The sequence below is a fragment of the Pelodiscus sinensis genome, chromosome 9, assembly GCF_049634645.1.
Source record: "Pelodiscus sinensis isolate JC-2024 chromosome 9, ASM4963464v1, whole genome shotgun sequence".
Classification (NCBI taxonomy): domain Eukaryota; kingdom Metazoa; phylum Chordata; order Testudines; family Trionychidae; genus Pelodiscus; species Pelodiscus sinensis.
Genome location: NC_134719.1, coordinates 35502658 through 35515860, shown reverse-complemented (window position 1 = coordinate 35515860; position 13203 = coordinate 35502658). Strand labels below are relative to the sequence as shown.

The 13203-nt window shown below is 40.2% G+C and overlaps 2 protein-coding genes across 4 annotated transcripts in view; both read left to right on the top strand.

Annotated features, from left to right (window-relative positions):
* The window catches only part of ARHGAP29 (Rho GTPase activating protein 29), a 78375-nt gene extending 72997 nt beyond the window's left edge, over positions 1 to 5378 (top strand). For all 3 annotated transcript variants that reach the window (XM_075936560.1, XM_075936559.1, XM_014569045.2), the window contains 4 exons: positions 1167 to 1473; positions 1635 to 1743; positions 2154 to 2258; positions 3544 to 5378. In XM_075936560.1, the coding sequence (XP_075792675.1) occupies positions 1167 to 1473; positions 1635 to 1743; positions 2154 to 2258; positions 3544 to 4451 (1429 nt within the window). In that variant the 3' untranslated portion in view covers positions 4452 to 5378. The remainder of the gene's footprint in view (positions 1 to 1166; positions 1474 to 1634; positions 1744 to 2153; positions 2259 to 3543) is intronic.
* Positions 5379 to 5598: 220 nt separating this feature from the next.
* Positions 5599 to 13203, top strand: part of ABCA4 (ATP binding cassette subfamily A member 4) — a 137189-nt gene continuing 129584 nt past the window's right edge. Inside the window, exon 1 of the mRNA XM_075936565.1 lies at positions 5599 to 11204. The gene's annotated coding sequence lies outside the window, so the exon portion shown is untranslated. The remainder of the gene's footprint in view (positions 11205 to 13203) is intronic.

Below are 13203 nucleotides of genomic sequence, written 5' to 3'. Positions count from 1 at the left end.
GACACTAAACCTGTGTGGCCCACCACTGCCTCTTCTGTCATTCTGCACTGTACTGTGGGATACTAGCTATTACAGAATCCAGCTGTAGCATGGGGGTTAATTGTGGTGCCAGGTTAACATCAAGTGATGATGCAGACTTGCAAAAGTGCCACTTTGCATCCTGTGAGCCTTAGAGCCGCTGGAGATGGTCAGTGAAGAGTTTTCCCTGTGTAGGGAAACTCTTTGCCTGTATATAGCAATTGGAGGTAAATCAATTGTCTTTTCCCACCTCCAGCATATAATGCATTCTGATGAGGGGGCAATTCTCTACTGGCAGAGGGGTTTGGTGGTTGTGAATCATGGAGCCACTGCTGACTCCCTGCAGCTACCACTGCACTACATGGGAATATGCCTTAGATTATGGTTCATCCACTATATGCATTATTTTTAAAATGCATATTTAAGAAAACTCCAGAACCTGGTGGAACTATCTTGTGCATTTTAGCAACCATTTTCCATTTGCTTCCCCATCCTCCGTATCAGCTAGAGGTTCTTTGATCAGGCCGATAGTTAGGTTATGTGGTAGGATGTATTGTTAAGCTGGTTGCTGCTGTTGGGTAATAGTTGAGTGAAGCATTCTAGACATAAGTCTGACTTCTGTCATTAAGCTATTGCCTGATTTTTTTTTTTCCAAAGATACTGAGCACTCACAGATATCACTGAAATAAATAGGAGGCAAAGGTATTCAAGATCCTTGAGAATCAGGCCAAACTTATTTAGGGGGAGCTTACTTCTAGGCACCCATTGCTGAAAATGCGGATCTTGAAAATGTTTTTAGAAGCTAAATATTCATATGTAGTCCACCTAGAAGTTTAAGAAACTTATATTTATTCATCAATAGGAGTGTACAATACTGTGTGGCCAGAATCTTGAAAATGCATTGCAAAGGTAAAACAAATCTTATTGAAAGAATGATATATGCTGTATGTCATCATTAATCAGAATGTAGGAGGTCTTTGGCACATGTCTCTTCTAACATATTTTTCATAGGCTGAATTCTGCCTTCCTGGTTGTACGTAACAGCACCCAGCTTTGTAGATCTTTTCTGCGGTTTTTGAATAATATCCGTAGTAGTATTTCCTAAAAAGTAAATACCTGTATAACCTGATGTATTTTGTTCTATACAGAGTGACTGAACAATCTGATGAAAATAAAATGTCAGCTAGCAATCTTGGTATCATATTCGGCCCAACTCTAATCAGGCCACGTCAGACGGATGCCGCAGTTTCTCTCTCTTCACTTGTGGACTATCCGTATCAAGCTCGGATGGTAGAGCTGCTCATAACTTACTATGAAAAGATCTTTGATGTTTCTCTGCAACCACTTTCAACTGCAGTTCAATCTGAAGAAAATGCTGAGCTGCTTAAAATTGCTTCATCAACAGAAGAGAGAGAGCCACAGCAGCAAAGGAAGTCATTTATTGCTATAAAGGAAGTGAGTGACTGTTGTGAAACTGGAATTGATGTAACTTTGAAGAGTTGGAATTGAACTGTTTGCAAATTCTGCAGCATTCCAATATATCACCTTGAAATCTTTTAATATTTAAAGATTTTTCTTGAATTTTCATTCACTTCAGATCTGATTTCTGTTAACAGGGCATCCTGCTAATTCCAAGTGAAAGTAAACTTTCAGAAGTGACTCCCTCATTTGAGCAACTAGATGACAGTAGGAACCCAAGAGGGAGATCAGATGCATCTGTGACTGGTTAGTGGCTCTTCATGAATCTTGGGGCAATATATTGCCAGGTGAACAAATACCAGTCATGAGTAAAGTATATCTTTTAATTCTGTTCAGGTGAATTAAGTGCAAATAAAGGAGAAAGTATGCTAAACTCCTAAAGCTACTTAGCATTCACTGTTCTGATGTGGCCTTCATGTTGGTTAGAGGAAGCAAGGACTTATGCTTCAGGTGGCTACGAAGAAGCCCGTATTCGTATATCCTATACCTGCGGGGGAGGCGGGTGTTTTAATGCAACAATCCTTGAGTATGTAAGGCAACATTTTGATAGGCTGTACTACCTTTGGATTATTGTATTTGTAGATGTGATTTCAGCAAAGGTATTGGGGTTAAGCAGCAAAGATATATTTAACAGGTGCTTTCCTATTCTTCTCTAGAGTGCATGTCACTGTCCACCACTGGAACTAAACAGGAGGACTTTGGAAAGAGGAATTCTCCATCTGAACCCCACACTACCACAGTTCCTACTCCAGAAGAGCAAGGTTAGCATTGCTTTTAATTACATAACCATTTTCCAAAGATCACTTCTTGCAGGTCTGGCTTATGCTAGGTAGTTTATGTAAAAACAGCAATTCATTTATACATCGGTGTAATAAATATTTGTCTAATGTTAGCAACACATATCCCTTTTATAATAGCAAATAACTAAATTAAAATTTGGAAGCAAAAAAGACGATGGCACTCCAGATATACTCTCAGTTGTTGTCATGAGATGCTTAATATCTCCTTGGCAATCACTCTTTCAGCATCTGCCTCAATCCTTGGTTAGGCTGTTTGCAACTCCACTTCCTAGGAAAAGAGTTTTTAATACGGGACAAAACTTAAGTTTCCCACCACAAATGTGGTTGATTTAAGCCAAGATGTGGAGCCTTCCAGCACCTCTCTCCAGTTTTTTTGTGTGTGTTCTCCCCACTTGTATGGCATGTCTAGGAAGACTGTCCCAAAAATGTGTAGAGAAGTATAGAAAGCTCACTCTTTCCAAAAACTCTGCTCCTTGCAGTGGAATTTTTTCCTCTGCAGCAAAGTCAGCCTCCATTGCCATTTGTGACTTTCTTTATGAAAACGATGCCCTTTACCAGGACTTAAACCAGATGCTGTAGTACAGTGTTTGTTTTATCTGCACTGGAATTGTATTTGGTATCCTCAAAAGAAATAGGCTTATTAGTTAATTGAAAGAAACAGTGGTCCAGCAGGATTAGTTTGTGTTGCCCCTCATGATGAGGCAAAAATCCTTCATTATTCTGTATATACCATAAAGCATGAATCTGGGTTTAACAATGTATTTTAAGGCTTTTTGTTTCTTTATCTGGGAAGGGGCATTGATGAGTACTTGAAACTATACAACTACCTCCATCTCTCTTTAAAATGCATGTATAGTTCCCATGATACTTCATATTTGCTTCAAAGAACAAGAATTTGATGGAATCTCATGGACTGGTGAAGGAGAAACGTACAACTTCTAGGGAATGCTATTTCAGCTATTGTTGTGGTGGTCGGGGGCTTAGTAACATAGTATGGAATTTGTTCAGAAAACACGTGAAATTGCATTCTAACTCATTAGTGGCACTATTGGCTTCTCTAGTGACTTTGTTGCCTCAATTTCAAGGTTACAAAATTCTTAAAAAAAAACAACAACCCTAATTCCTTTTCTTCAGCTATCATGTGTACATTGGTATATTAATAAATCCAAATGGTTAAAGGTAACCTGATCTGTAAAGTGTTATCTAAGGAAAATGATTAAGTAAAACTCATTTGTGTTCCCTCTAGGCAACGCCGTAATGCCAGTTTCAAACAAAGACAATGAACTGTCTCTCTCTCCAGCTGAAGATGGTTGTAAAGTCAATAATTTGCTACCTATAAAACCTATTCGCCAAATAACCAAAGTTCAGTTACGATCTCCAAGGATGAAGCCAGTTATTCGTCCTGTGAGTTTACCTGTAGATCGAATACTTCCTCCGTGTGTTTTGAATGAGAGAAACTTGGGAAATGCAGGAGTTTTAAGTCCAGAAAAGCTTGGCAGGAGTTCCACTATTGAAGAGGTTTCAGAGACTAAGGCATTTCCTGCTGTTAATACCTGTTGCAGACTTTCTTCTTATGACACACAGAGTCTGAGGAAAACTTGGGACAAACAGTATAAACAATATGATATGACTGCAAGGACAGCAATGATTATGACCAACGTATCCCAGGAGAACCGAGCACATGAGAGTGGGAGTGCATGTGCCTTACCTTCATCCTACAGCGTTGGTAACAATTCAGTGAATGCCATACTTCCCAATAAGCCATACACTGTACCTGTCAGAGCTGTGAGGATGACAACAGAAGGGAATGGTCCAGATTCTAATCCTCTTGCTGCTTTCAGAACACCAAGAACTTTGCAGCCACCACCAGGAACTTTTTATAAACCTCCTTCTAATAATAAAGCTAAGCAAAATGAGGAGGGTTCTCTTCCTAACACTTGTGCTACAGCCAATGCTAGCTCTGTTCTTGCCCAAGATAATACTGTGAAACTTGTTCAGAACTCTGCACTTGCATCAGGTGCTCCTGGACAGAATGCAAATCAACAAAAAATGAACTCAGAGGACCTTCACCCCCTAGACCTGAAGCCCACCTATAAGAGATTAAGACCAAAACGTATGCAAGAATTAGAACACCGGGAAGCTCATTTTGTATAGAGCACCAAATATTTCTTGGAATGTTAATACAATTTACTGATCTTGTCTATAGAATTTTTTTTCTCCCATTGAGGATCCCACTCTTGTGCCATATTTGAAATATATACAATTAAAAAATGGGGAGGAAACTAGGAAGAAAAAACGAAATTGAATTGTTTAATTCAGTAAATTTTCATACAGGTCTATTTAAATGCATTCCCAATCTAAATGGAGCTAATAGAAGGTGCATTTGGTAAAAGAGTGAGCTTCAGTTCCCAGGGTGGAATGAATTATTTATAGAGAGAAAGGATTGCTCTTGCAAGCAGCAATGGAAGGAGCCCTTTTTCGGTGTAAATTGTGTACTGCAGTTGCAGAACTTGTTCAACTGTTTAAGCATAAACCAAAGCTTGTGCTTTACTCTGTAAAAACTCCTGTTCAGTTTTCCTGTCTATGCAATAAACGCTTTGCTCCTGAGTAGATTACGTACTGGCCAACATGGCCTATAATTGTGTATCATATGTATATTTTATGCAATCTGTTCATTTGTTGCCAGTTTTCAATGTTGTCACTTTAATGTTTGTACAGGAAGATGCACTTACTGAGCTCTACCAGTGAAAACCAGAAATGATTTCATATCAAGTTACAGCTAGTATAATTGTGCGTGTTTGATCTCCTCACTATCTAGCTCTAATTCAGATGACCTTCAAGTTAGAACCTGTTGCAGTGGTGCTATCATTCCCAGTTACAGAATAGCCCGTTCTTTCTCTTGCTGTAGATCAGTTTCATGTAATTGAAATGAAGAGTATAGCTTTGAGACAGGGTGAAATAGGTGGAAATAACCAAAAAAATCAGCATTAGTAGGTGCATCTAATGGTTTTTCACTTTGTATTAAATGTTTTATATGTACACTGTTATATTTGCTTGAAAATATATTAACTTGTTAACATTTTGATGACTCCATGGTTTCTATAATATCTTGTTTTCCTTCTAAGTTATTAAAATACAGACTCTTCGTCTTCACTGAGGTTTGGTATTTAATTCACCTGGCACTGAAGTACTTTGTTTCTGTTTGAATAAGGAGTCCTACTAAATAAAAGAAGAAACTAAACATCTCAACAAACTTACCTTCTTCAAAACAAAAATAACCCTGAGTGTGTAGTCCATACTAGAGATATTAAATTTCTATTAATCAACTAATCGAGTGGGGGACGAAATTTCCATCAACTACTGGATTAGTCGATAAGGGGGGGGCTTGCTGAGGTGCAGTGGGACTGCTTAGGTTCCAGCTCCTGCACCTCTCGCATTGAAATGTGTAAGTCGTACATTTCAAAGAAAGAGGTGCAGTAGCAGGGGCCCTCTGCCTGCCCTGCTCCCCATGGAGATGGTGCTAGGAGCAACTGGCTTTTAAGCTGTTTTCCCACCAGCTCCTGCTTCCCCTATTTGCTACCTCTCTGGCCATGTGTACACTACACTGATCTATTGGAAAAGGGTACACAAATTGCTCTCTGCAATTTGCTTGCCTTTTTCCAAATAGTTTTTTTGGCAGAGGCTTTTCCGAAATTTGGCCCGTCTACACTGGGCCAAATTTCAGAAAAGCCTCCTCTTTCAGAAGAGCCCTTCTTCATCGTGGGAGGAGGAAGACAGCGCTTCCAAAAGCGGGCATCTGCTCTTCCACACACACACACAAAAAAGAGCAGACGTGTTCCCTGGACACAGCAGAGTTTCTCCAGGATGCGGGGATATCCCAGTAAAACCCTGTAGTGTATAGACATAGTCTCTCTGATAGAGGCGGCAAGGGGTGGGGATGGGGGAAGAAGCAACTAGTCAAGAGACTGCTCTACTATCCAATAAGCTTATGCTTATCGGATAGTTGACTAGTTCCTTTCATCCCTAGTCTGTGCTTATACCCTGAACTTAGTTTCCAGAGTTGAAATGTTAGATTCAATGCAAAGCTGAACTTCCAATTCCCCAGGAAAGCATGATGTGTGCATTTGAAAAACTGACACCCTTACATAGTTGTGAGGTGTCTGGAATTGTTTCTTTCATTTGAGCACATGGCTTAAAAGGCAGTAGAACAGTTTTGTGTGAGAACTTGGTTAGTAGCAAAATCAGTCTGATTCTGGCAGAGGTAGGCAGGTTAAATATGACAGTTCAGGAGAGGATGAAGATTTCTTCTTGAGGTGTGAACAGGTTCCACTTTAAGAGAAGAAGAAAATAAGAGTGATCAGTTGGCAAAAATAATAGGCAGTTTTGAAACTACTTAAAAAAGCTCCAATAGACAAACTAGTGTGTAAAATCCTCATTAAATCTCTCTTCTGCTCCATATTACTCTTTCTCTCCCCCCCCCCCCCCCATTCTTGGAAGGGTTTACATAGATTTGTTTGTTCGATACCAAATATATACTAATCTTCGTTACTTTTATTTAATACTAATAGAAGCTATTTTTCATGAATGAGGTGTATCAATTTAGCAATTAGTGTAATTTTTCATCTTTGGTAACAAACCATAACTAATGTTTCTGAGGTGTAGGATCGCTATACAGGCAATCCCCGGGTTACCTACAAGATAGGGACTGTAGGTTTGTTCTTAAGTTGAATTTGTATGTAAGTCGGAACTGGTACATATTGTAGGGGAAACTCTAGCCAAACATTTCTCCAGAGCTCAGTTTTATTCTCCCACACCTCACTTCCCTCAGTCCTTTATTCTCAAGCTGAGGTGTCTGCTGAGAAAAGCCGCTCCGCGTCTCCCTGGTCTGCTGGGGGGGAGAGTGCTAGCTTCGTGTCTCCCTGGTCTGCTGGGGGGAAGCAGCTAGTGCGGGGTTGCCTCACTCCGTTTGTAAGTAGGGATCCGATGTAAGTCGGATCCATGTAACCTGGGGACTGCCTGTAATGCACATAGCTGTGTAATAGTACACCAGGTTGGTTTCTTAACTGTTCCACCTTTTTTATTCCCTGAAGCTTAATCTTCATTATTGCTGGTAGATTATATCACAACACTGTGCATACCGCCTGGTCCAATGTCATGCTCCCGGGGTACACTTCTGTTTGAACACAGGAAATCTGGGCTCTGCTATACCCCACTCCAGAAGGTATAAATGATTACCTCCAAGTCTCTCTAGATTGCTTCCATCAGACTGTCATGTTGCAGTGATAATATACATTTACTAGGGTGTAGTGTTCACTTATAACCTATTACTTTGAATCCGGCAGGGTTTTTGGTTTCAGGCTTTTTACTGATGTGTAATAAGTAGTGGTAAGAAAAAATTTCACTTGAGTGGAAAAAAATTATTCTCAGATTTAATGGGTTAAAATTTAATTGGGTCATTTAAAAATTGTTTAAAACATTATTACATCAAATATTATAAAAACGTGGTCTTTTGTTCAAAAACACAACTTTTATAGAAAATGTATTTTGATAATGTCCATAGCCATCAGTGTTTTTTAAGAAAAGGCCATTTTTCAGTGAAAACTTTAAATTGTTGTCATATCTAGAAAAACTTTCCTAACATTGCCACATCTGCAACCTTCAAATATCCTTGTGTAGCTTCATGTAGTATCTACTGTACAACAAATGTTCACCAAACCAGAGGTATTTTGTCTGCCTTTTCAACAGTGAGTAAAGTTTTAAACCTTGTGAAAAAGAGTCTTGGCTTTCCTTTACAAAGTAGCTTATGTTTCTCGCACGCTCCTTAGACAAGAGCCATGGGACTGCAGAACATCGGTCAGGAGGACTGGAAGGAATAAGCAGCTGAAATTCATTTCTGCAGCAGGAAGCTTGTTAGGGATCTAAATACTGACACCCACTTCTCATAAAACGAGTCATGACATTTGGGCCATATCCTAAAAAAATCATCTCTGTATTTGCAAATGTTCAGGCCAACTCTAGACTGGCTGTTAGATAGGTGGCTAGAAGACTATATTGATGTTATGGGGGTGATTAATGTCTGCTCTCCTCATCTAAAATGACTTCGGCCCTCTGAGACCACCCTGGCTGTTGCTCACTCAGGCAGTTGCTGCCCCTTGGGAGGGCCCACTGTACTGCACAGTAGCTTCTGTGAAAACCCTCCAACCAGTTAGGAATCCATTGTTATTGGGAACCCACTCTTTCTTCTCCCCAACTCCCAGTGCAGCCATGTGAAAGTCAGGAGGCCAAAAGGCACTGTGAATGTTAGGCCCACTGCTGCTAATAGGAAAAGTTGACTAAAAGAGAAACAAAACAAGAGGAACTTGTATGAGGTGTGATAGAGGGGGAGTCCAAGGAGAGAGTGGAACAGGGCCTGGAAGTAGATGGATTAGGGAGAAGGGGTAGGGTTGCTAGGAGTCCGGTTTTGAACTGGACAGTCCAGTATTTGAGCTTTCTGTTTGGGAAACAAATCGAGAAAATATAACTGTCCAGTTTTTTCCTAAATAAGATGCAACGTAGACTGTGATGTAATGTCAAGTGTGTCTGGTATTTTTGTTGAAACCACCTGGCAACCCTCAGAAGGGGAGAACATAGAACTGGAAAAGTCCAGAAGTACAGTTTCACTGACAGATGCACATGATTTTTGTGGAAGGTACTTGTAAAATTTTGGCACCAGATTGCTGAAAATGGTGAAGGTTTTAGGATTAACTGAAAAATTGCAGTTGGGTGAGGCCAGTCTCCTTGTGAAAGCTGTTCCTTGATCTGTGTTCCACTTACCCAAAGCTGCATCAGATGGTGTTTCAAATGGGGAGAAATTAGGGTCTTTCAGAGTGTGAGGAGATGATTGTATACAACAGAATGGAATCATGCAAGGTGTGTGCTCACTAATGTACTTAATCTTTGTACACCAATGAACAAGGGAAAGCTATTCCTATTCCCTCCTCTAATCACTGTGATACCGTACAGGGATGTCCACTTCCCCAAAAAAGTTCATGATGTTTATGAAACATAGTGGGCTCTCACAGCATAACTAATCAGTGCTGGGTGCAGTTTCTACTCCCAGTGTGCTAGCTCTCTTTCCTCTTGACAAAATATGGGGAATAATGTTTCTATATCCTCCATAGTGCCAGAAAGTGAAGAGTTGGCCCAAATTCTGCACTGACTCCTGCTCCTGGTAACTCTGCAGGAGCAGCTATCCAGTGTGAGGAAGTTCTGCACCTTGGAAGGTACTACAACAAAGCTTCACTGGTAGATTTCTACCCCCCCAAAGGAGGCCAGTGTTAAGAGTCCAGCTAATCGACAGCTGGAGACTTGAAAAGATCTGTGAACTCATGCCTCTTCTTGCCATGAAATTACTTTTTAATGAAATGTGCAACCTTCTAGGCAGCCAGCGAAAGGAATGCAGGGTGAGTTTGTCATTATGGCTGCTCAATTTTGTGGGAGAGATTTTTGTGACTGTTGGGCAAGGCTGTGACAGCACAAAGCTGTAATATAAAACTGCTTCATTATTTACATTTGCTTAAAGTTGTGGCTTTTAAAAATTGACATTTAAATTTGTTTTTTTATAGTTACTTGAAAAATCTTCCTTTTGTATAATTAAAAATCTTGGTTTCATTTGGCTAAAAAATAATCTTCCATTGTATAGTATCTGCTGCTTGTGTAACAGGAGTGTTTAGAAGGCCCAGCTGTGATGGAAGCTCAGTTGTGCAAGAAAGTCCTTGCCCTAATAATCTTATTATCTAACCAGGTAAGATAAAGTAGGAGGAGGGGACATGGCTACAAAGAGGTAAAGTGATGTCCCCAAGGTCATGCAGCAAACTAGGGGCAGAGTCAGAAGTAGAGCCCAGTCTGCCTGACCCCAGTCCCCATGACCAATGTTTCTAGACAAGTGTACCCCAAAGAGGGGTGTCATAAAAATGAGATGTTGAATATATGTTAAAATGGAAAGCAAGCAAATTCTCTGCTTCCCCTCCCCTTTCAATCTCCAGTGTTCTCTGTCAGCTTCTCGAGGCACATATGCCCATTAGTTCTATAGAGTGGTCATTCTTAGCATTGATACTTGCTTACTTTTTCTATATATTTTATGAGAATGGGGGAGGAAATTATGACAAATACTGACTTCAAATAAGGGATCACCACCCTGATTAGATTGATACTGCACTAGACCGCATTACCTCTGACAAACCTTGCAGAGAAGATTTTAGATTTGTTTTGAACTACAGATGCTAACATATATATTAAGTGTAGGGAACATACATTTAGACAATATTTTATACAATTAAGAGCTTATAATGATGGAGCTGCCTTTACAATATTACCATAAGCTTGCCAAGTAGGATAGTTCTTGGAGTAAAAGTTTAAAATATCTTGTGGGAGAGCCCTTTAGCAAGCTGTTTTCCATGTGCCTGATTTGCATGGCAATTACGTTGTCTCTAATCCTACTTCATTTACCCAGTCCTGCTGGAGCTTTGGTATAGTGCTGATTTCTATAACTTCCTGAGCTAATTAGTCATGACAGCACTTTGCAGGGGTCCCTAAGGATTGTTAAGTAGTCCTGAAGTCCTTGTTTCAAATGTTCCATTTGTTCAGGTCATAACACAGTTTTCAAGGAAGGATAAATTTGTGCTTTCTCCATAGTCTGTGCCCAGTGTACATCGTGTGTTTGTTTTTCATGCAATGGCACTTACATTTTCAGACTGAGTTGTTCCACATCAAGCTGGGGATTAAAACAATCTCCTTACTACTGAGCTGTGTTATTTTGCCAGCGCTAGCTACAAGATGAATTCCTTTCCAGCCATGCTGAACTTCCCTTCAGAAACATTTTAATTTCCTCTAGCAGAGCAGTGCTCGCCATGCCTCTTCCTATGTGAGGTAAGTTGGTGACTTTTCCAGGCTTTCACTGTTGCTGATTAAATGCTTGCTTTTTCTTGCAAATCCATGAATTCTTTCATTTCTGTACTCTGGCAAAGGCCTAATTGAATCAATTTCAATGCTGACTTTGCACGCTCTGTAAAGCATTCTGAGTGTGATGGGGAAATAGGAGAAAACCAATTCAGGGTTCAATTACAAAAGCTTTGTGGGTGTTGTCTATTAATGATATGCTTTACTTACATAAAAATGAAAACAAAACCAAAGTGGGTGGTATTAGTACAACTCACCAGAGGAGGCTGTAGAGACCAGCTTCTCTTCCCAAATGTTCATTTCTCGATGCAAATGTTGCTTCGGGAGTCCATTTCTATTTCAGTGATGCAAAGGAATCTGGAAAAACCCTAAAGTTTGTGACTCCGAAAGAGAAAGGAACAGCCCTCGCTCTTCAAAGGCAACTAAGGTCAACAGTGTTAAAGGGTGTGGGCAAATCTACTCACTTGGTTCACAAAATGCAACTGACCTGAATAGAAGTATCCTTGTAAAATCAGGCTTTGGCCAAAAACAAAGAATACATACTGGATGCACACACAGTGTATGCTTTGGACTTGTTTTACAAGTATGTGCCCTGTCTATATATGGATCTTCTATACTTCCCAACTCTCTGGGTATGAGCTGCAGGAACAATCAATTTGTGGTGCTTAGTTTGTCCTTGTTGTGATGTGCAGTGGGTTCAATAGTACTAGTGATAGAAATGTAGCCGTGTTAGTCTGGGGTAGCTGAAGCAAAATGCAGGACAATGTAGCACTTTAAAGACTAACAAGATGGTTTATTAGATGATGAGATTTCGTGGGCCAGACCCACTTCCTCAGATCAAATAGTGGAAGAAAATAGTCACAACCATATATACAAAAGGATACAATTAAAAAAAATGAACACATATGAAAAGGACAAATCACATTTCAGAACAGGAGGGAGATGCGGGGGGGGGGAGGAAGGAAGGTAAGTGTCTGAATTGATGATATTAGAGGTAGGGAGAGTGGGATGTCTGTGAGCTAATGGTATTAGAGGTGATAATTGGGGAAGCTATCTTGGTAATGGGTAAGATAGTTTGAGTGTTTGTTCATTCCTTCCCGGAGAGTGTCGAATTTTAATATGAATGACAGTTCAGAGGATTCCCTTTCAAGTGCAGATGTAAAAGGTCTTTGTAGCAGAATGCAGGTGGTTAAGTCATTGAGAGAGTGTCCTTTATGGTTAAAATGGCAAGAGACTGTTTTTTCTTTGTGATTTTGTCTGATATCTGTTTTGTGGGCATTAATCCTTTGGCGAAGTGTCTGAGATGTTTGTCCAATGTACATAGCAGACGGACACTTTCGGCACATGATAGCATAAATTATATTTCTGGATGCGCAGGAATATGTGTTCTTGATCTTATAACTCACTTGGTTAGGTCCAATAATGGTATCAGCAGAATGAATATGTGGCAACGGGGTTTGTTGCAAGGAAGGTACCAGGGTTGGTATTAGTGTGGTATGTCCTGTGGTTGTTGGTAAGAATCATCTTGAGGTTAGGTGGTTGTCTATAGGAGACTATGGGTCTGTCTCCCAGAGCCTCTTGGAGTATGGTATCCTGTTCCAGTATAGGCTGTAGTTTATTGATAATGTGTTGGACAGGTTTAAGTTGGGGGTTGTAGGTGATGACAAGTGGTGTTCTATTGTTGGTTTTCTTGGGTCTGTCTTGAAGTAGATGGTTTCTAGGTATTCGTCTGGCTCTTTCAATTTGCTTTTTTATTTCTGTGGGTGGGTAGTTGAGGTTTATAAATGCTTGGTCGAGATCCTGAAGCTTCTGGTCTCTGTCAGTGGGATTAGAGCAGATGCGGTTGTATCGAAGGGCTATGTCCTGCATTTTGCTTCAATAGTACTGTGATTGCTCCTTTGATTCACAGACTCTGTCTTTAGAAAGAGGTGTCTTTGGCCCTCCTCTTCTCTTCACTGATTTAGCATCA